We start from the raw sequence: 22,553 nt of genomic DNA, 5'->3' as shown, positions 1-22,553 counted from the left end.
CTATCTATCTATCTATCTATCTATCTATCTATCTATCTATCTATCTATCTATCTGTATGTCCATCCATCCATCCATCCATCTATCTGGCTGTATGTCTATCTATATGTCTGTCTGTCTGTCCGTCCGTCCATCCATCCATCCATCTATATATCTATCTATCTATCTGGCTGTATGTCTATCTATCTATCTATCTGGCTATATGTCCATCCATCCATCTATCTATCTATCTGGCTGTATGTCCATCCATCCATCCATCCATCCATCTATCCAGCTATCTATTTATCCGGCTGAATGTCTATCTATCTATCTATCTATATGTCCATCCATCCATCCATCCATCAATATACAGTGGGTACGGAAAGTATTCAGACCCCCTTAAATTTTTCACTCTTTGTTATATTGCAGCCATTTGCTAAAATCATTTAAGTTAATTTTTTTTCCTCATTAATGTACACACAGCACCCCATATTTATATATCTATCTGGCTGTATGTCTATCTATCTATCTATCTATCTGGCTGTATGTCCATCCATCCATCTATCTATCTATCTGGCTGTATGTCCATCCATCCATCTATCTATATGTCCATCCATCCATCCATCTATCTATCTGTCTGTCTGTCTATCTATCTATCTATCTATCTGGCTGTATGTCCATCCATCCATCCATCCATCTATATGTCCATCCATCCATCCATCAATCTATCTGGCTGTATGTCTATCTATATGTCTGTCTGTCTGTCTGTCTGTCCGTCCGTCCATCCATCCATCCATCTATATATCTATCTATCTATCTGGCTGTATGTCTATCTATCTGGCTATATGTCCATCCATCCATCTATCTATCTATCTGGCTGTATGTCCATCCATCCATCCATCCATCTATCCAGCTATCTATCTATCCGGCTGTATGTCTATCTATCTATCTATCCGGCTGTATGTCAATCTATTTACCTATCTATCTATCTATCTATCTATCTATCTATCTATCTGTCTGTCTGTCTGTCTGTCTGTCTGTCTGTCTGTCAGTCCATCCATCCATCCATCCATCTATATATCTATCTGGCTGTATGTCTATCTATCTATCTGGCTGTATGTCCATCCATCCATCTATCTATCTGGCTGTATGTCCATCCATCCATCCATCTATCTATATGTCCATCCATCCATCCATCTATCTATCTATCTGGCTGTATGTCTATCTATCTATCTATCTATCATGTAGATCTGTCTGACCTATAATGTATCAATTATGTATATAGATAAACAGATCATTATTGCTGCTTTTAATGGCTGCATCTGAATCTATTTGAAAAAAAAAACATGATTCTTCCTCACTTGTTATGTGCGGATGGATGAATGGATGCATGCATGGATAGATGAATGGATAGATTGATCCAATCACATGTAGCCAACGCCAGTAGCGATGCATTTTACACTCTGTGATGTCCTCAGAGTGCTGTCATCATGCAACAGTGCAGGAATGTAATCATACATGTACTGACCATTGTTCACATGGACTAACTAGACCAAAGTCATCCACGTATACAAACATTTCTGCTATTGCCTGGTGTTCTGAATAATGCATAGAGGTATGCAGGCCAGCACCTCAGAAAAAAGGAGAAATGCATTCATTGCAGCTATTTATAAGAGGAAAAGCATTCTGCGACATCAGAAGCATTTACCTCCTGTGTGTTGTGGGCTGTTGCAACACACCGTGTACTTCAGAAGGACCTCAGTGCCGCCCACATGCTTTCACATGCCAGACATTGACAAGAAAAAGCACTACAGCTCCATTAAATCCTTACCATGCCATTTCTCTCCTTATCAGAAGCCCGGTATGTTATGAAGTGTGCATGTGGGTGCGTACATTGATGATCCCGTGTGTGCTGCTCACGTTGAGGATAGTGTCATATTTTGGTGGTGAGTCTTCAAGGTGTCGGTAGGGGCTGCACTGACATCATGTTACCTAAGCAACAGAGGGAAAGAAACAGAGAGAGAGAGAGGTGGGGGATTGAGAGGGTGTTTTTGACTCACTGTTAACGTATGCTACTTGAGCTCTTCGTGATAATCTGCAATGTAAAGACCCTGCTGCTCTGTTTTCCATTGCACACACCCTGCAGTTCAGTCCTGGCGTATTAAAATAGATATGAACTACATTAGCATAATTTAGTATACATGAATATAATTTCGAATTTGAAATGCATATTAAGCTAAGCTTAAAACCATAAAGTATAGCAGAATCCACTGCACAGATCAGTGAACCAGTTAAAACAATACATGAAGTACACACTCGGTTCATCTCTACTTCAACAACCCACACACACGAGCTGAGGCCTGGACATTAAGCTTATTACGACCAGACAAATCTTATTTTTAAACAACAAGGTATTGTTTTACATTATTAAAACAGCACACATTCACACACTCATGAACACACACACCTCTCTGTCTCTGATTATACTCTGACTTACATTCAACACATTTGGCACACTATTATTGTCATCTTCCTATTCGTGCGCTCATTATACACCGCACCCGACAGAACACTGGACCTCAAAAGAGAAAAAAAAAGTATGGATTGAAATACTTTGAATATGTTGAAATCCCTGTTTCGGATCGGGGCTAATTACCATTGCCCTGTGGACCTCCCAGACACCACGGGACTGAACTGGAGGGATGCCATGTTTCAAGACAAGACAAGACCCAGAGCCCAGCCCACCATCCCCCCGCTGCGCGGAGCAAGAGCCTGAGCCCACCGCTGACGGAGAGCACGAGCTCGCCTCAACCGACGAGCCATCGCCTAATGGAGCGACAGAGCTGAGGATCGCCTCGGAGCCAGAGCCCGTGACGTCAGACCAGGTGCAAGAGCCGGCTACAGTGCTCTCCACGGGGGGAGCGCGGGGGGAGGCTCCGCCTACTGCACCATGGCTGAGGGTGAGCCGAGCTCAGTGGACTGTTATTTGAATATATATGCAGACATACCCCCTCTTCTCCCACCTTTGTTTGAACTGTCTGCCCTGAACTATCTGCCAGTCTTGAAACGACCACGGTGGTCGTTCCCCTGTCCAACGCACTCCCAGTGTTGGGAGTCGCGATGTGGTGTGTGGGCGGCACACACCATCCCTGAACCCTCTACCTGTCTGGATTTCCCACCCAGCCTCCCTCTCCAGCCTCCTCCTGTCATCCCAGTTTCTTCAGGTCTGCCACCGCTGCTTCCTGGCAGCCCCTCAGCTCACCCTCAGCCCACCATCTGTGCGGTGGGATCGCCGCGGGTCTGTCAGGCTCCATCGGTGTTGTGGCTGGAGGATCCCTTGTCTCCGCCTCCAGCCTCTGAGTCCTGGACTCGGCCCTCCGACCCAGCGGCTCCACCATGGCTCCTAGCTTCCTCCTCTCCGCCGTGGCCCGTCAGTCCACCAGCTTCGCCAGGCTCACTCGTCCCTCTGGCTCCGCCTTGGTCTGTCGTTGACCATCCGCCACCTCGGGACTCCACTCCTCCGGCTGCGCCTCGTCCCGCCATCTCTCTGGCTCTGTCAGGCTCCTCATTCCCTCCGGCTTCTGGATCCCCGCCTCCGCCTCGGTCGCTGGAGCCATCTTCTCCGCCTTGGCCCTCCGGATCCTCAACATCACCCTGGCTCTTCGGCTCTTCGGCTCTCCGTCTCCACCTCGGGCTCCACCATGGCTCCTCCCTCCGTTGGCTCCACCGTGGGCCGCCATCATGGCTGTGGCCTGGGACCTGCCTGGCTCCTCCCAAGTCCCTCCTTGCTCCTCCCTCCGTCGTCTCCTGTTGTTGTGTTTTCTTCCCCCATGTGCTCTGTTTGACCTAGTTTCTGTCTCTGTCTGATTGTATCATTTGGTTCAGGTGTTTTGTTAATTATCCTCATTTGCCAATGTATTTATTTCTAGTCTGTTCCTGTGTTCCCTCGTCCAGTGTTAAAATGAAAGACTGTTTACGTTCATCTTCTTCTTCTGAAAAGCGCTGAAAAGGCATGGACACGGAGCTTGGCATGGAGTTTCCCTTTCAGACGCAAAATTTAAGGGAGGAGAGTATTAAAATAAATCATGCAACATGATTTACTAACGTTTGCGCTCATCAAATTACTGGTATTTGCGCCATTATTCTTAACGCCCAAAAAAGCATGTCTTAAAGCAGGCGGTAATTTGCGCTGCTCTTGGTAGATTGCGCTGGTCATTATGGAAGTGATCTGGCTGCGTCTGTGTTCTTTAATGTGCACATTGTTAGTAAATCACCCACAGAATTTTCCCCTCCCATCGGCGCTTTTATGGAATTGCGCTCTAACACTAATTTGCCTTGTTTAGTAAATCTGGCCCCAATTTTCTATTTTCTATGAATCAAACTAATTTTAAATAATTTACTCTTAATTATAATTTATAATGACCAAAACCAAATATTTAGCAGGGTCCCACATTTTAAGCACGTTAATTTCTCTGTTTAAAAAAAGTTTAGACCCTGTTTTCAGCACAGCACAAAATCAAGTTTAAAGCATTTTTTTACACAAACTGTAGTATTGATTGCATTTTTTCATTGGGAAATAAGCATTTATCAGTAACTAAAAACTAGCAGCTTCATTGAGGCTCATTTATTACATTTTGTCTGAATTGATATTTACTCTTTATTGCTATGTTTGTTGAACAAAATTACACAAATTATTATAAACTGCATTTACATATTAGTAGCAGGGCTATAAAAATCTTAATTAAAAACCTCATATTAAATGAATGGAATATATAACAGCTTATATATTGACCTTGGGTTGACGAATCATTTGCTGAAAGAGAGGAAATATTTGATATTTGAGAATTTCAATCTCTGTTTTTGTAGTCTATTCATGGAAAGTGCCACATATATTTCACACATTTCTCCCTCACATTCCATTGGTTTTGTATTTAACCATCAAATGGTAAAATCTGTTCAGTTTAAGTAGGATTGATTGCTCGCCGTGCTGTCGCTCTGAGGATTTGGTTGAGGCTTCATGCTGTATCACATCATTGTGTTTGTTTTTGTGTGTGGGATGTTTGTGTGGAAAAGAGAATGACAGAAGCTCAGAAAACTGGGTATTTACTAAATTATCTGCTCTGCTGGAGTCACATGTCTTCCATCATTCACACTTCTAACTGTGCTGGGATGCATCTGCGAGCTCGCTCATCACTATTTTTGGGTAATCTTCATTACAGGGTTGTCCAAATCTTTAGGATGCTGGAGGAGACATGGTGACTGTGATCTTCCAGTATTGTTACAGTATGTCTGCCGGGTCTAGGGCTTTATAATACACATCTATTCATTCAAGAGATTGTCTTTCCTCTGCTAGCCATCTTGCCCGCCCCGAGCAGCTATTACCAACACTGCCTTCCACTCTCTGGCTCTTTATTATCCAACTCTATTAATTAGCTTCAGCATGATAGATGGTCCTGCTCTGGTCTCTCTCTCTCTCTGAATTATTGAAGTTAAAGGATTTTTACTCAAACTAACAATTTACTGCAGTTTAATCAGACCCATCAGCTCATTGCAAATTCTAACCGTCCTACTAATTACACAGAGTCCTTAAACAACAAAACCGTGTTCTGTAAAAAGCAGCAGTTTATGAGGGACATGGATGTACAGATTGAGTTATTAGGTATCGGGTTTGATATATGAGGTACTGGGTTTAAGGTAATAAACTGAAGTATGAGGTATAGGGTTAAGGAATGAGATATCAGGTTTAATATATGAGCTATCAGGACTGAGACATAAGATATCAGCACATTTTGTATGTTTAAGCTTGTGAGAGTGGGCGGCTACTGATGCATGCTGGGATAATATTCCAGTCAAATGGAACAGGTCTTCAGCAAAAAAAAAAAAATGTCTCAGTCAACTATTCACATATACATGTTTGTGTATTTAATTTGATACGTTATAATACTAAATAAATATGAAAATCATTATCTTTTTTAATGTATGTGTCTGTGTTCCTTTCCTGTCTAGCCATTGGTGTACAGATGACTCTTGAGATGTTGGAAAAAAGGTTTTGGTCCATAGCCACACAGGTACTAAAACAAATATATCAAATCATCTACTGCAATTACAATTTATTGCTTGCTGTCCGTTTATGCATGTTTATTTTTGTGGCTGCGTTCATGTTTTGCTAACCTTGGAAAAAGTATTATTAAACAGATGTAAAATGTAATAATAAATTATATTATATTATAAAACAAATGTCAACAGGATGTCTCCACAAGGATATGTACACAAGCATGTGTGATACAGGCCGGATGCATCCTATCTGTTTAAACAGTGTGCATTCTGTGATGGGAGGTGAAGACAAACACAATAATGTTAGTGGTGACACTCCTGGCACAGGCTTTTGTTTGACATTTATGATACTAACAGAAGATGTTGAGTGTTGAGAGAGGGGTGGGAGAGTCCAGACGGCACTCGAAAAGAATGGGGAGCGGAGGCGATATCGCTCTCTACATCCTCCTAAGGGAGGACACTATTCATTTTTTCTCATACCCCTGGGATTTTCCATGCCTCCCTGAACGCTTTTCCACCTCAGCTGGCACATTACCACCGTGTCTGTGTTCACTCCTGACTGCAGCGATATTAACCAATGCCTTATTCAGCGAAGTCAAAGATAATGACGACACCACGGTGATTATTTTTACAGTTTTAATATTTGAAGTTTTAAAATCCAAATCCATTATGTAAATATGTAAGGATCATCAACACAGCACACACTGTAAGATGAAACATGCATGAAGTGAGAGAGAGACTGGCATTAATATCTGTGTAAATTGCGTAAGGTTATTCTTAGTCCTAGTTGAGAATAATGAGTGTTTTGCCACTAGAGCACACATACATCCTCTTTAAAACGAGACAAATTTACTTGCTTAACAAAGTCATGCAAGATAAAATATTATGAGAGTATACATCTTTGAAGCTTATTTGCCCTACCCCACTGGCATTTTTAAGCATAAACCTAACCTAAAACAAAACAAATTGCCAATGAGGTAAAAAGAAGAGAAAGAAAGAAAGAATTTTAAATGTTTTTTGGAAGAATTTTGTTATGCTCATCAAGGCTACACTCTAAAAAATCCTGGGTTATTTTTTTAACCCAAATGCTGGGTTGAGCTTTTTGGGTCATTTTTTGGGGTTATTTTTTCAGTGTTTGGGTAGTTTTTGTGTTACCCAGCTTTTGGGTCAAATGTAACAACCCAGTGTTTGGGTTGTTTTGCAGCTCCTGGGTCAGACATAACAGCCCAATGTTTGGGTAGTTTTAGTGTTACTCAGATCCAGGGTCAGACGTAACCCAGCGGTTGTGTTATTTATGGCGGGGATTTTGCGTCTTCTCTTCACGAGAAAGCAGTTCTAAGTGCCGTCGAATTGATGCATTCTTCGGTAAAATACAGGTTTGTGTACATTTTATTTTATCTATAAAATCGTTACTGTGCTGTATAAGCCTGATGCTTTGCATAAAATAAATGATTTTATTCATAAAGATACAGAATATAATACTTTGTTTGGATGTTAAAACATGTCCTCAGAGCTGTTTATTGTTTGTTTATTGGCAGGTTATGGAGTCACAGCATGTTTCGGCTAGAGTGAAACGCTGGGCGGCGGTCCGTTAGCAGTCCTCCGCTGAACATGACTCCAGCTCGGGCACGAGAACAAGCGCCGTTAAGATGGAAACAGAATAACAGAGACTGGTCGATTACACGTGAATTACTTCTGTTTAATGTTGAATTTTTCTAATGTTTGTTAAACGAGTTTAAATATAGGCAATATGTATAGCCTATTAAAAACTATATAAACAATGCTGTAAATGATAAATAAAGGAAAATAAAAGAAGTTATCATGCAAACCAGTGGTTGTGTGGAGTATTTTAGAAAAGTTTAGAGGATTCAAGTTAATCTGTAAACCTTACTTAATGTATGAAGTAAAAAATAAGCTAGTAATATAGTAAAAATGAATAAACACATTAGCTGGGTTAAATCAACCCATTATGCTGGGTTAAATAAACAACCCAATTTGCTGGGTAAATTTAACCCAAGATGGGTTCTGTCCTATATTTACCCAGCCCTTGGGTTAATAACAACCCAAATTGGGTTGTTTTTACCCCAGTGTTTTTTAGAGTGTATCAAAAATACAATAAAAACAGTGATTTTGTGAAATATTATTTTGATTTAAAATATCAATATCAGGATTATGTGATAAACAGAAATTTCAAAAGAACAGCATTTATTTGAAATATAATTTTTTTTAGTAATAATGTAAATGTCTTCACGGTTACATTTTACTGTTAAGATTAATTGAATGCATAATCGATGAACATTTATTAACAAAAAAATATATTTTATACTGACCCCAAACTTTTGAGCAGTAGAGTACTGTATATAAAAAAGACATAATGCTTAAAAATTTGAGCAAATAAATGTATCTTTAGGTTGTTTCAATATTCTTTACAGGGAAACAATGGTCCCTCAGAAGGACTCACAATTGCTTAAATTACGATATATGATGTAAGGATCTTTGACAGTAGTTATACTAAATATTTACAGGTCCCTGTGAGAGAAATTGTTTCTGCTTCTCCTGTCCCTATACTCATCTGATACAGGGCTAGAGTAAAAGCACACAGGAGCCTACACAGACCATGTGATAGCTTAAAGGCAGAACAGTGATGTTATAAGCAGGAGTTGAGTTTAAAGCTATTAGTCCTGAGCCTGTGATTTCATATCAATTAACGCTTTTCCTTTTTTTTCCACCGCTGCTCCTATTATCTGGATGGATATCAGGCGAATGACACAGATGTATGTATTCATTACAAATACAAGAATAATCTCGATACCATAAAAACGTTTTTTTAACGGTTATCATCATCATCAGCTCTGTTTCTCTGTCTTCTTCAATATCTGTCTCTCTCTTTCACAGTGTTCAGGTGTAGATGGGCTTTGTCCTCTAAGCTGTGCCGATAATCCGGTGAGTGTCTTACACTGTAGTATTTATAGTGCATAAGTGCTGGGCATCTAGAGCATTTGTAGACATATCTGCGAAAATATGTATCGCCAGTCCTCCATAAAACTAATTCAATGTGACAAATGCTTTTCCTTTTTTGTATTTGTGTGCAGGATGTTAACTGCTACGTCATTGACAGTAATGGCTTCATCATCATCTCTAAGGACAGGACTGATGTAAGAGCACTTAAAGTGACAGGTTAAGGTCAACATGAAATGGCATTCACAACCCAAACATCTGTAATGTAAAAATATAAAAGTAAAAACTATGTGTGTGTGTGTGATATATATATTCTTAAATTATTTATATAAAGTATATATATTCTGTGTTTTTATCTAAATTTAGTTTATGGTTTAGAAATTATTATTGATTTATTAATTTACTTTTTATTAGAAATTCTAAAGACTTGGAAAAATGGAAAAATATAAACGTTAAAAAAATTCCTCTTTAGTGTTTGTTTGCAGTCATTGAAAGCCCTGGAGAATTAGGTTAAGATGGGGAATGACACGCAGTAAAATTTAATCTAGAGTGCCGTTTAAGTGGTTCAGTTGAAAACAGGTCACGGTCAAAAAAAATAAATAAAAAAAGTTAATGAAGTCATGAAATAAAACGGGTCCTAAATAAGGAATTTTATGCTGTGAATAACACAGATTAAAAAAAGCTCTATTTGACGTTGACTCAGCATAAGAAGGTGACTGTGGTAATGAATAAATGAATAATGAATAAATGCATGAGGTGTTTTCCATCATTAGTAGCGGTCCTATGAGAGAGTGCATCATCAGGGTAAATATAGAGGAGGGGAGGGATAACAGGGGTTATCTGAATAATTCAGCATACTGGGTGCAGTAAACGCTGACTCTGATGTGGGCCTGCAGTCTTACGGAGCCCAAATGCTGTTTAAAATTTGATTTCAGTGCTTTATTGAACAGTAAAGTCAGCATCCCTATGTAAAAAAGAACTAATACAGACTCATTCATTCTGAGCTGTCATTGTTCCTGTTGTGACCCAGAAAGAGATCCTGTTGAAATAAATAATAAATAACTACAATGTCTCAAAGCCACGTGTCTCTGCATTCTCTGTAGGTTGGCAGGTTTCTGGGGAAAATTGATGGGTCGGTGATGTCACAGCTCTTGAAAATGGGCATGTTCAAAAGGTACGAGAACTTTTTTGTGTGTTCCGAAACACTTCAAAATGTGACGTAATGCATTAAGGTGTAAATGCTGTCACTGCATGTTTTCCACAGAGTGTTACTCTATGACTATCAGGCCATGTGTAAGGTGAATCCTCACTACGCTAGCGGCGCTCGACCCCTGCTAAGTGTAAGCATTGTCCTGTCTGTTTGAATAACGTCTACCAGAACACAACCATCAGATGCTATCAGTGTTACTTGTAAAGCATTACATTGCTGTTCTTGCAATCCACTGTGTATGGGTGGAGGTCACAGGTCACAGCTGATCTAGATAAAGGCTTGGCCTTCACACCATGACCCTTTGTGATGGTGTAAAGCAGGGGTGTCAAACTCAGTTCCTGGAGGGCCGGAGTGCTGCAGAGTTTTGTTCCAACCCTGCTTAAACACACATACCATGTAGTTTTCAAATAAGCCTGAAGGACTTGATTAGTTGGATCAGGTGTGTTTAATTAGGGTTGAATCTAAACTCTGCAGGGCTCCGGCCCTCCAGGAATTGAGTTTGACAACCCTGGTGTAAAGCAAAAAAGATGAGATATATGGTTTCTGTCACAAGTTCTTGAACGGAAATTCTCAGTGTAATTGAAATGAAAGGATGCCAGCTTCATTCTTTTTTCCCTCGTTCTGCTTTTCTTCCTCCCTCAGCCCTTTTATAATCTTTTGGCAGCACTGAGATGGTTCCTGTCGAACTTCCTGTTGTAAGTGTGGCTGTTTGTTAGAACATTTTCTGCGCTTCAAAGCATCGGTGACTCAGTTCATCCCTTGTAAAATCAGACATTTTCTCTCTGCCAGGTTTTTACTGGACTTCAACATCTACAGTCTGTGGCACTCAGATCCCTTTGCGGAGGGTATGTGTAAAGCAAAAAGCTCAGTGTAAAGTAATACCATCATTTCATCATTCATTTGTGTTCCTCACCTGTTTGTGTGGGTGTTCCTGTGTCTTCCTTCTTCATCTTCATCACCTTCTCTCTTATATCTTTAATTCTGTAACCCTTCTTCATCTTGACGTGTCACAGCCAAGACCTTATTCCATGCATGTAAGTGCTGTCTCCATCACGGTGTGTGATATTGCTAGTGCTGTGTGTGAAAAAGAGAGCAGAGAAAGATTTGGTCATGTTGTTATTCATGATCAAACGTGACATATTTTTTTATTGCTGTCTAGATTATTCAAATCACACTGTTGTTGAAAGTGTATAATACAAGTACCCTATAGCTTATGGCATTTAAAAATAAAAGGACACAATTTATTTTGAAAGATAACTGTAGATTTGTTTTGTAGCTAGTAAGAAGTCAAAGGGGGACATCCTGCAGCCCTGTGACACTGAGTATCCCAGCTTCGTCTATGAGCCGTCAATCAAAGAAACCAACAGCATGATCAAGTGTGGGAGATGTCAAAAGTAAGCACACACATAGATCATTTGACCACAGATGGAAGGGGGGAGGGATTATATCTCACAATTAAATATATATATTTTTAATAAGCTTTTGACAAGTCAGATTTGCAAAATGTAAGGTTGCAATTATGAGAACCTTAAGCTGTTCTTGGACTTAAATCCTTGGAATGCACTTCTGCATCATCTTTCCGAACCAATTAAGGTTTAAGAAAATTAAACCTGCACAAAAAAACATGGGAGCAAAGGGAAGTTGTACACTTTGAAATCCTTCATTCCGAAGGGCCCTTTTATATGGCTAGTTTTGAGCACTTTGATTTATAACAACCCTTCAATATGGCGGCCATTACCGTTCTCACTTCAAAGTGCCCCTCGGAGGCGGATTTTGTTTGGAACACAGCATTTATGTATTAGTTTATCAAGCAAAAGAAAGTCTATGCTCACAGTCAGCTCTACTGTCTTCACATACGTAGTTTCCTTTCTTTTTGACGCTCTCTAGTGGTGAAGACAAATAATATACTGGAAAATAAAGCTACAGTATAACAACATAGAGCATATGACAGTAATATGTTAGGAAAAATAGCTGTTTTAAGCATATTGCTTTATTCATGGTATTATGGTCCTCTTGCACCTCATCCCTTAAATCCTTAGCGCTTAAAAAAAATGAATATGGTACAAACAAATATTTATCAAACTTCTGTACAATGTCTATATATTTTCACAAAAACCTTATTTATGTTTGGACGATGTACAGTTTCTAGCGGAACGTGCTCAAGTCTTACAGTATATGTCAGGGTTCCTCAAATCTTGCCCTGGAGGGCCAATGCGCTGCAGAGTTTAGCTCCAACCCTGATCAAACTCACCTACCTGTGATTTTCTAATGATCCTGAAGACATTGATTACTATGCTCGGGTGTGTTTGATTAGGGTTAGAGCTAAACTCTGCAGGAAAGTGGATCTCGTGGGCCAGATTTGAGGATGCCTGGTATATGTTGCTATTGTTACCTCCTGGGGTCATCGTGACTTCATTTCACGAGCGTCTACTCGGCACCACACTCTGTATCTGCATTACTGAAATGTTTAAAAACGGTCATTTTGTTCTGAATAACCTTGTTCAAAATAACATTTTGTTCTGTTCTTAATCTCTCTCCTTTCTCTCTTTCTTTTATTGCCTGCAGGATGTTTGTAATTAATCAGATTCCTGATAGTAACTTGCTGTTGGTGGTGATTCAGGCAGACTGTGACTGTTCTCGGCAGTACGCGGCCATCACCATGGAGCCCAAAGAGGTCAAATATATCCTTAAAACCCCAGCTAAATCAGGCTCCACAGACCACACACTGAGGAGATGAATCACAGCTTTGAATGAGATCAGTTTAGTCACTTAAAGGTGCAACCAGTATATTTACTTCTTTAGAAATGTTTTACACAAATTACTGGATGCACCTTTTATACATTTTTTAAAAGCGACCCAAAATGTAACTTAAAGTTGATTACAAAGTGTGTTATATTTCAAAATATATATTTGTGAACTGGATCGAGCTATACAGCCATGCTCGTTTGTTGCTTTTTCTTCATTTTTCTTAACCACTGAGCACACAATGCCTCAGTGAAATGTGACCGCATGAGATCTCAGAAGATGCGAAGAAGGCCTGAGTCTTGTCACGCTTACCACCCTCAAGTAAACACATGCATACTAGACGGCTTTCAGACATGCAATGCCTTTTGATTACTATCTGTCTCCATAGTCGCTGGTGCATATTTTGTGTCTCTGGTCTGTTTTAGGAAAATGCTAAGGACTGCGGTGGGGCCGCGGTAATCAGCTTGTCCATCATGCTGTTCCTAGCCTGTTTATCAGTCTCTGCCCTCATCCGTCGATGACAGAGGACCTGTTAAACTCACCTATAATGCACACACTCAACTCAGCATGTTTTTATTAGCAATAATATGAGTTGACTAGACTAGAACACATTATTTTTCTACAGTGCAAAGTCAACATTAATTATAAGTAGCATTACTCATTACAATTTAAAGTTTGTGGATTTTTTTAAACAGTTCTGGGCTTTGTCTCTTTGGTGTCTGAACCATCAGCAAAACATGTTTGAAAAATCAGTGTCATCAGTGAGGATGGACCTAGACCTAGACAAGGATGAACAGCAGCTGAGCTTCACTGAACTGTGATATTACAGAGGAGAATTTATGGCTGTATGCTGTATGTGACTATCTCTAATATAAAGCAGAAGAAAATTGCACAGTCTATTGGTGTGAGTGTGTGTGTGTGTAAATGAGAGAGTGAAAAACAGGAACAGTTAGCATGGCTTTTCACATCTTTCTTTTATCACCGGAGGTGATCTATGGACTAAAAAATGACCATGACATGAAAACGAGGTTGTTACGGGAATTTGAAGATGTCTTGTATTTAAACCTTTGATTTTAGTTGTCTGTCCTGCAACTTGCACAAAAACTATTTTTTAACAATTATTATAACTATGCATTATTAATACAACAGATTATACAGCTCTGTCAGAATAAATTACAAAAATGTGTCATGTTTACTTTCTTACATTAAATATCTTGTAATTTGTGTTTTTGCTCAGGTATTATTATATGTGGTTATCTTTTCAAATGCTAATGATAATGACACTGTGAATATTGCATTACAGGAATCCCATGTGTCTTACTGTACACCTAAAACTTAATTTTAAAATGCTTTTGAGTTAAAAGGAGAACATCAGTGATCTATGCTGAACCACATTATTTTTCTACAGTGCAAAGTCAACATTAATTATAAGTAGCATTACTCATTACATTTTAAAGTTTGTGGATTTTTTTAAACAGTTCTGGGCTTTGTCTCTTTGGTGTCTGAACCATCAGCAAAACATGTTTGAAAAATCAGTGTCATCAGTGAGGATGGACCTAGACCTAGACAAGGATGAACAGCAGCTGAGCTTCACTGAACTGTGATATTACAGAGGAGAATTTATGGCTGTATGCTGTATGTGACTATCTCTAATATAAAGCAGAAGAAAATTGCACAGTCTATTGGTGTGAGTGTGTGTGTGTGTGTGTGTAAATGAGAGAGTGAAAAACAGGAACAGTTAGCATGGCTTTTCACATCTTTCTTTTATCACCGGAGGTGATCTATGGACTAAAAAATGACCATTATGACATGAAAACGAGGTTGTTACGGGAATTTGAAGATGTCTTGTATTTAAACCTTTGATTTTAGTTGTCTGTCCTGCAACTTGCACAAAAACAATTTTTTTTACAATTATTATAACTATGCATTATTAATACAACAGATTATACAGCTCTGTCAGAATAAATTACAAAAATGTGTCATGTTTACTTTCTTACATTAAATATCTTGTAATTTGTGTTTTTGCTCAGGTATTATTATATGTGGTTATCTTTTCAAATGCTAATGATAATGACACTGTGAATATTGCATTACAGGAATCCCATGTGTCTTACTGTACACCTAAAACTTAATTTTAAAATGCTTTTGAGTTAAAAGGAGAACATCAGTGATCTATGCTGAAATAAAGAAAGAACCAAGTATTTTCTGGTGAAGTATTTTCTTATGTTAAATCTTGAGGTACTAAATCGCATTGGAATATATATTCTAAATATTAGATATATTAATAGTAATTATATGAATATATAATATTAAACATATAAATGTTTTTGAAAGAAGTCTGCATTTATTTGATCAAAAATACAGAAAAAAGTAATATTATGACATTATCAGAATTTAAAAATATATATATATTTAAATATATGTTAATGTAATTCGTTCTTGTGATGTCAAAGCTGAATTTTCAGTAGTCTTACGCCAGCCTTCAGTGTTGCTTTATAAATCATTCTAATATGCTGATTTGTTGGTCAATTATTATCACTTATTATTGGTGCTCAATTATCAATAATGGTTCTTATTATTATCAGTGATGAAATCAGTGTTAAGCTTGTGGCTTAATATTTTGTAATAAATTGTGATTTTATTTTTCTATTTTAATATATTAAAAAATTTTATTGGACTTTTCAGCATCACTACTCCAGTATTCAGTGTCACACGATCCTTTAGAAATCATTCTAATATTTTGATTTGGTGGTCAATTAATATCAATTATTGTATTGGTGCTCAATTATTATTCTTATTATTAATTTTTGCTGCTTAATATTTTGTGGAGATCATGACATTTTAGGATTTTTTAAGAAAATGTAAAAAAAAATAAAAGGCATAATAATGACATTATTATTATTATCTATATCTGGGGTAACTATATTTACAAAATGTACAAAACATTTAAATATATAAATAGAAATACACTAAATGGGTGGAAATATATATAAGTTAAACAGCTTTGCTTGGTCTGAAGGGGTTAATATATGGGCTATTTTGTCCATGTATATTAATCTCATTTATTCTATTGTAGTATTAATCTTTCTTGCCAACTTTTATTTTGGAAAAATGTCACGGGCGGTCAGGGACTCTTGATTTGTCAGAGTGAGCGCGTGTGGGGAGGAGGATCAGATGCAGCGCAGCGCTCAACAAACATCAGCCTCAATAGAGAATAAACATGAGCGATCACTGAGCAACTCTGATCCGCCTGCTCAACTGACGGCCATTCACTTGGCTTTATTTCATCCTTAGTTTGATCCTCGGCTGTCCGGCAAACTGTCTAATCTGGAGGAGGACGGGGAGGTGAGAATATAGAAATATGATGGTGGAAATAAATCACGGCGCTATTGTAAATCACCAGCTTTATGCAGGCTCATAATATACGATACAGAAGCAGATGTCTGACGACTAAACAAACAATCGCGATATTGGTTTGTTATATATCACCTATCCATCACGATGTTGTGTTTCTGATAAGCGTGGCTGATTTCAGTCTTCAGTGAATATGACCGTGTCGCTGTGGTCTGTGTGGAGTGTCCAGGGTAATGCATCTGTTTTTATAAACCTGTCAAAATGCATGTCACGTCCGCAAGGTCACGCACGCAGACGCGAGGCCGAGCGCGCTCAAATCAAGTTTGCTTTTCGCACATTCATTTGAACATCAGTGACCGCAGCATGAGCATGAGCAGGTGCAGGAGCCGTCTCAGTCCAGAGCGGGTAGCCTACATTTCACATCCAAACAATGCTTAGACATTAACGATGCTAATTAGGCTGTTGTTATACTGAAAACTGCGCGGCTGCGATTCGGCTTTAAGGCACAAAACTGCAAGTATTTGATATTCAGAACAACAACACTCTTGCTTCCGTGATATTGCCTTTAAGACGCTTTCAAAAATAAGAAATTAATCTCGAGTAACTTACTTTTCTGGCAAAAATGGGTCAATTAGTTGGTATAATTCGTCTCTGCCAACGAAAATGATACAAAAAAGCCAAACCGTCAAGTTTCGCGTGAATACAAGCAGCAACGCACAGAATAAACACCGGCCTGGAGTTGCGTATCTGAATGGAACGGAGCGACAGAATAGAATTCTTCATCCGACTCGAAGCGTTCTGAAATCACCACTTTCGAACTCTACTCCGGGTTTTTTCATTTTCCTACCAGTAATTGATGAACCATTTGGCCGCTTTTTTAAAATTTACGACAGTGTTATTTTAGTATCATTACATTATAATTTTTACTTAGTTTTTTTAATATTATTATTATTATTTATATGTCTATATAGTTTTTTTTTATTAATTTCATTTTTTTTTTTAGTTGTTTTGGCTCATCAAAAGTGGAAAAAATGTTCCCTTGGAAACTAGTTGAAATAATTTTATTTTCACGAACAGTATTTTTATGGTTTTAGTTTTAGTTACCTATAATAACCAACCTTGATTTAGTAAAAGTTATTTTGCTATATTTTTACTGTTGCTGGTCACTGATGATGCTGTGTTGATGATTATTATTAATAATTATGTTGATGTTATCTAAAAATAATAGAATTTGCAATAAATACTGATTAATCAATTAATTATTGCTGTAATTATTCACATTTTTCATATACACATGTAGGTATACTGCACATATGGTTTGTGTGGTAGTAAGGCTTTTTGATGGAGTTGCATTAATTTGTATTCCGAGTGCTCTGCTTTGCAAATGATATTCCTGTTCCAGACTAGCATGGCCATGACGGGAGGCATGGCAGCGCCGCTCCCGATGAGTAACCACACACGTGAGAGAGTCACGGTGGCCAAACTCACGCTGGAGCACTTCTACAGCACCCTGCTCACCCAGCACGAGGAGCGGGAGATGAGGTAACCCACTACACCTGTTTTCCCTAACTACATCACTCAACGTGTCATTTCAGACAATTATTATTAGATTAGAATAAAGCTGATTTGTTGTGGCTGGTCATGATGCAGCGGTTCCCTCTGTCTTAGGCAGAAGAAGCTGGAGATGGTGATGGATGAGGAGGGTTTACCTGATGAAGAGGTGAGAAGATATACTGACCCTAGAGCTATTTGGAGTTATATTCTAAATGACTGCCTGAGTTAATAATCACATATGTGTCAACAAAAAACCTGTTTTGCTTATCTGCGTAGTGGTTTGAATAGGACTCAGACTGCTTTGAGTACGCCAGTGATGCTTGATGTGCGCCCAAAAGAGTATTGTTGCATTTGATTCAAAATATGTTCCTGAGTAGTTTGCATTTTTGTTGTAGAAGAGTATGAGGCGCTCTCTGCACGCTCGTAAGGAGACCGAGTTTCTGCGGCTCAAGAGGACCCGCCTTGGTCTCGATGACTTTGAGTCCCTCAAAGTGATCGGGAGAGGAGCATTTGGAGAGGTGTGTCTATAGACGTCTACCGTTTTACCAGATAAATTGAAAGCTCATAAATGATCGTTATGAAATAACACTTCCTCATGGAGACTTGACTCACAATTGATTGCAATAGAGTTTGACATTAACAACACAATACTCTAATAATAAACATAGACCTGTTTTATAGGGATTTGTCGGTATTAAATAAACTACAAGTATGTTTATAAACTTTCTTTGAACCTTTCCACTATTTTGGATGCATGTACAGTGCATTCTAGTATTGCCTTTTTCCATGAAGTTGTCTAGTTATACAGTTCTCTGAGATCTGAAAAAGCCATTGTGTTTGTAACAGTGATACTTTTGTATTATGTACTATATATATATATATATATTAGTTTGTTTTAATCATTTTATTTTATTTTTTTCTAATTTTAATATTGATTTTAATATTAAAATCATATTAATATTGATTTTAGTCATTTTAGTACTTAAACTTATTTCAGTTAGTTTTCAAGGCAACATTTCAATATTTTTTGTTAGTTTTACATTTTTAGTTTTAGTCAGCAAGAAATACACAGGTTTGTACTCATCCTCATTGACTTTTCTTTGCTTTTTTTGGAGGAACTGGAAGGATTTTGATGTCACTGTGAAGCAAAATTTACTTATTTCATTGAAAATCTTAGTCGGTTCTCCAAAAATCCTTATTTTGTGTGGCATTTAGGTCCGCCTGGTTCAGAAAAAGGACACGGGTCACATTTATGCCATGAAGATCCTCAGGAAATCAGACATGTTAGAGAAAGAACAGGTATGGATTTTATTTAATTCAGTCACCTGTCTGTCATGACGATCCACTGATAATATCTCTCACCTGTATTCCTCCCTGGGGCAGGTGGCTCATATCCGGGCCGAGAGAGATATCCTGGTGGAGGCTGATGGCGCCTGGGTAGTGAAGATGTTCTACAGCTTTCAAGATAAACGCAATCTGTATCTCATCATGGAGTTTCTGCCTGGAGGTGAAGAGAGATGTATAAAATGTCACATGTTCTTTACTGATGTAGCAGTTAGGGATCTAGAACTGGAAAAGGCAGTCTGCTCGTAGCAGCACTATGGAAAGTCCTATTTTTAGAGCAGCTGCCCAGAGGCCGTAACTCTTGTGTGTGTGTGTTCAGGAGATATGATGACTCTGCTGATGAAGAAAGACACGCTGTCGGAAGAAGCTACGCAGTTCTATATTGCAGAGACGGTCCTGGCCATTGACTCCATTCACCAGCTGGGCTTCATTCACAGAGATATCAAACCTGACAACCTGCTGCTCGACTCACGGGTGGGAATTCGCCTTTTATCTCTTATTTACTCGCACACAAACAGTATAACATGGTCACTGTGTTCAACGGAGATGAATAGGTTTGTGGAAGGCTATTGTACTCTATGAAACTGAACACATAACATACTGTCTTTGTTTTGTAGGGCCATGTCAAACTGTCTGACTTTGGCCTCTGCACAGGCTTGAAGAAAGCCCATCGGACTGAATTTTACAGGAACCTCACACATAACCCTCCCAGTGACTTCTGTGAGTAACACACGCACACGAATTACACAGAGAAACAATACACATCCAAATTGTTGTAAAATACAAATATTTACAATGAGATAAAACAACAACAAAAAATCAAGATTGTTCTTATTTGAATTCCATTTTTGAAGAACCAGGATTTGAGAAAAGCTTGTATTAAAGTGAGATTTGTAGACCTGGGAAAGTCATGGAAATGAAGAAATTCCATGTGTATTTTTGTAATGATTAGAGATTTTTCTAGTTATGCCAAGTTTTAAAATATTTTATTAGGTAGAAATTGTGTGTAAATATTATTTTTTTAAATCATTTTCCTTTATCCTTATTCAGTAAATCACAAACAACTGGAAAAGTCATACAGTAACATCCTAGTCCAAGTTCAAAAACGTCTTGTTTAAAACTTCTGCAACTTTCTCACATTTATACATCTGTATTCAGAACATTTATCTTCCCAGTCATATTGACGAAAAAGGATAAAAGAATTATCAATAAGGAAAAAATTTGGTAAAGTTCAGCAAGTCCTGTGCTGTGTGTAGCACCTACTGCTCTGCATATCCATATGAAGAATCACAAATATTGAAGTGATTGGCTGAAAATTAATTTCAATAATTTAAGTGAACCTGTAGGCAAAAATGAAATATAAAAAAAAATATATATATGGCCCTAATTAACCATATTTGCTCTGTTTCCACCTCCTTTAGCCTTCCAAAACATGAATTCAAAACGGAAAGCAGAAACATGGAAGAAGAACCGAAGACAGCTGGTAGGAGAGTGTTTCTTTATGTTACAAAACAGAAATTTCCTGGTAGTATCAGAGATTCCATTCCTTTCATATACAGGCATATTCAACCGTCGGGACGCCAGACTATATCGCCCCTGAGGTATTCATACAGACGGGCTACAACAAGCTGTGTGACTGGTGGTCTCTTGGAGTGATAATGTACGAGATGTTGATAGGTTAGTAATTTCAGATACTAAACACTAAGTAAACGGGTCATATCAGGCCAGTCCTTTCTTTCTGTAAAAGCCTTTTACTGTAGCCGTTTCCTGAGATAAAACAGGTGTTTGTTTTGTTTTCCTGTTCCAGGCTACCCACCCTTCTGTTCCGAGACGCCACAGGAAACCTACAGGAAGGTCATGAACTGGCGAGAAACGTTAACTTTCCCCCCTGAAGTCCCCATTTCAGAGAGAGCAAAGGACTTGATCCTTAGGTCAGAAATATTTCCATATATGTAACAAACTGTATAGAAGAAAGGAGTCGATTGACAATTCGAAAACACAACTTTTTGAGGTTAAGGTGATTGTTTCCCTCAAGTAAAGAGTGCCACCGCTTTCAAAAACTAGCTTTTCATTACTTGAGATAATTTGCAGTTTGATCTGACCAAACTGTTTGACTATGTTTTCAGGTATTGCACAGATGCAGAAAACAGGATTGGATCGGGAAGTGTAGATGAAATCAAATCTCACCAGTTCTTTGAGTCTGTAGACTGGGAGCATATCAGGTACTTCTGCGCACACACTTTTCTGTGTTCCTTGCATCATCAGAACTGCAAAATCACTGTTGATAAACAGTACAAATAAAATTTTTATTTTGGCAACGTTAATGTAATCAAGCCTTTTTTTTTTAGTAAGCATTATCATAGATTGATAACTGAACGGTTTACCTTCTCCCAGAGAGAGACCTGCTGCTATTTCCATTGACATCAAGAGCATCGATGATACGTCCAACTTTGATGACTTTCCAGAGTCAGACATCCTGCAGCCAGGTACCGTAAACTGTTTTTCATAGTCAACTAAAATTAACGGACATACTGTACTTAAACAAAAACATTCACATAGAAATGATTTTGGATTGGCATCGAATTTGTACATCTCCATGTCTTTTCACACCAATAATGATCAAAATAATTAATAAATAACAATAACAAAATAACTATATTAGCGTTCACACCACTGGACGATACCGTGGTTATTTAGTTGCATTGAAGTCGGATACATTCTGATTTGCGGTCAACAATTTTATCATTCATGTGATCATTCCTCTGTGTTGTTATCATTAAAGTGGTGGTGTGTAATTTGCTATTTTCCTAGAAATTAGAACGATTTTTAAAACTATTGTATTACACTATATTTCTGTTATAGTTTTCATCCTTTGTGTGAATGGGCCTTTAGAGTGATTCAGTGTCCCACATGGCCAAGTCCAGTTATTAAGTTTGCTTTATCCTTTTAAGTTATGGTTTCTTTCAGAAATTTCCTGTTTTCCAGTTTTTAGAAAAATGGTGTAGGATATACGAGTAAAATAAGATACAAATAAAGTAATATTTAAATATATAAATATTATATATTACATGCTTAGTCCTGTTAAATGTACTGATTTATTAAGTAGTGAATGACTTGTAATACATTTTATAGACTAAAATGTGTCCATACCTTTAGTGCTCAGGGATCAAGCATCTTGAAACCGTTCTCTTGATGTATGAAGTCTACCTGAGAAGAGACCCATTATCTGTTATCTGTTGTCTATGACCTTTAGACTCCATGCAGACCATGTGCAATGGATATAACACTTCTTTTACATACACTCATATATGAACAGATGCAACCCATAAATAACTATATATATATATATATATATAT

The 22,553-nt window shown here is 38.1% G+C and overlaps 3 protein-coding genes across 6 annotated transcripts in view; 2 read left to right on the top strand and 1 right to left on the bottom strand.

Moving 5' to 3' along the window:
- LOC107590570 (leucine-rich repeat and transmembrane domain-containing protein 2-like) overlaps positions 1-12,384 on the bottom strand; it is a 31,396-nt gene extending 19,012 nt beyond the window's left edge. The window contains exons 1-3 of the mRNA XM_016279406.1: positions 12,370-12,384; positions 11,113-11,273; positions 1,871-1,969 (exon numbers count right to left, since the gene is read on the bottom strand). The gene's annotated coding sequence lies outside the window, so the exon portion shown is untranslated. The remainder of the gene's footprint in view (positions 1-1,870; positions 1,970-11,112; positions 11,274-12,369) is intronic.
- LOC107591101 (voltage-dependent calcium channel subunit alpha-2/delta-4-like) overlaps positions 1-14,311 on the top strand; it is a 46,512-nt gene extending 32,201 nt beyond the window's left edge. The window contains 13 exon segments of the mRNA XM_016280135.1: positions 5,984-6,045; positions 8,791-8,805; positions 8,927-8,974; positions 9,124-9,186; positions 10,093-10,163; positions 10,254-10,329; positions 10,842-10,894; positions 10,989-11,044; positions 11,213-11,233; positions 11,476-11,593; positions 12,765-12,880; positions 13,183-13,265; positions 13,370-14,311. Of these exon segments, the coding sequence (XP_016135621.1) occupies positions 5,984-6,045; positions 8,791-8,805; positions 8,927-8,974; positions 9,124-9,186; positions 10,093-10,163; positions 10,254-10,329; positions 10,842-10,894; positions 10,989-11,044; positions 11,213-11,233; positions 11,476-11,593; positions 12,765-12,880; positions 13,183-13,265; positions 13,370-13,465 (878 nt within the window). The 3' untranslated portion in view covers positions 13,466-14,311.
- Positions 14,312-16,078: 1,767 nt separating this feature from the next.
- The window catches only part of stk38l (serine/threonine kinase 38 like), a 7,317-nt gene continuing 842 nt past the window's right edge, over positions 16,079-22,553 (top strand). The window contains exons 1-13 of one of the 4 annotated variants that reach the window (XM_016279355.1): positions 16,079-16,289; positions 17,701-17,840; positions 17,967-18,018; positions 18,248-18,370; positions 19,068-19,151; positions 19,236-19,359; positions 19,516-19,670; positions 19,814-19,916; positions 20,618-20,679; positions 20,756-20,873; positions 21,004-21,127; positions 21,323-21,418; positions 21,591-21,682. In XM_016279355.1, the coding sequence (XP_016134841.1) occupies positions 17,707-17,840; positions 17,967-18,018; positions 18,248-18,370; positions 19,068-19,151; positions 19,236-19,359; positions 19,516-19,670; positions 19,814-19,916; positions 20,618-20,679; positions 20,756-20,873; positions 21,004-21,127; positions 21,323-21,418; positions 21,591-21,682 (1,267 nt within the window). In that variant the 5' untranslated portion in view covers positions 16,079-16,289; positions 17,701-17,706. Of the gene's footprint in view, positions 16,290-16,365; positions 16,704-16,764; positions 16,816-17,700; positions 17,841-17,966; positions 18,019-18,247; positions 18,371-19,067; positions 19,152-19,235; positions 19,360-19,515; positions 19,671-19,813; positions 19,917-20,617; positions 20,680-20,755; positions 20,874-21,003; positions 21,128-21,322; positions 21,419-21,590; positions 21,683-22,553 lie in introns of those variants that run through there. The other 3 variants (XM_016279348.1, XM_016279371.1, XM_016279362.1) reach the window with 3 other exon arrangements.

The sequence above is a fragment of the Sinocyclocheilus grahami genome, unplaced genomic scaffold (genome assembly GCF_001515645.1).
Source record: "Sinocyclocheilus grahami isolate Dianchi unplaced genomic scaffold, SAMN03320097.WGS_v1.1 scaffold8.1, whole genome shotgun sequence".
Classification (NCBI taxonomy): Eukaryota; Metazoa; Chordata; class Actinopteri; order Cypriniformes; family Cyprinidae; genus Sinocyclocheilus; species Sinocyclocheilus grahami.
Note: the sequence above shows the minus strand (reverse complement) of the source record. Positions and strands in the feature narration are given on the sequence as shown.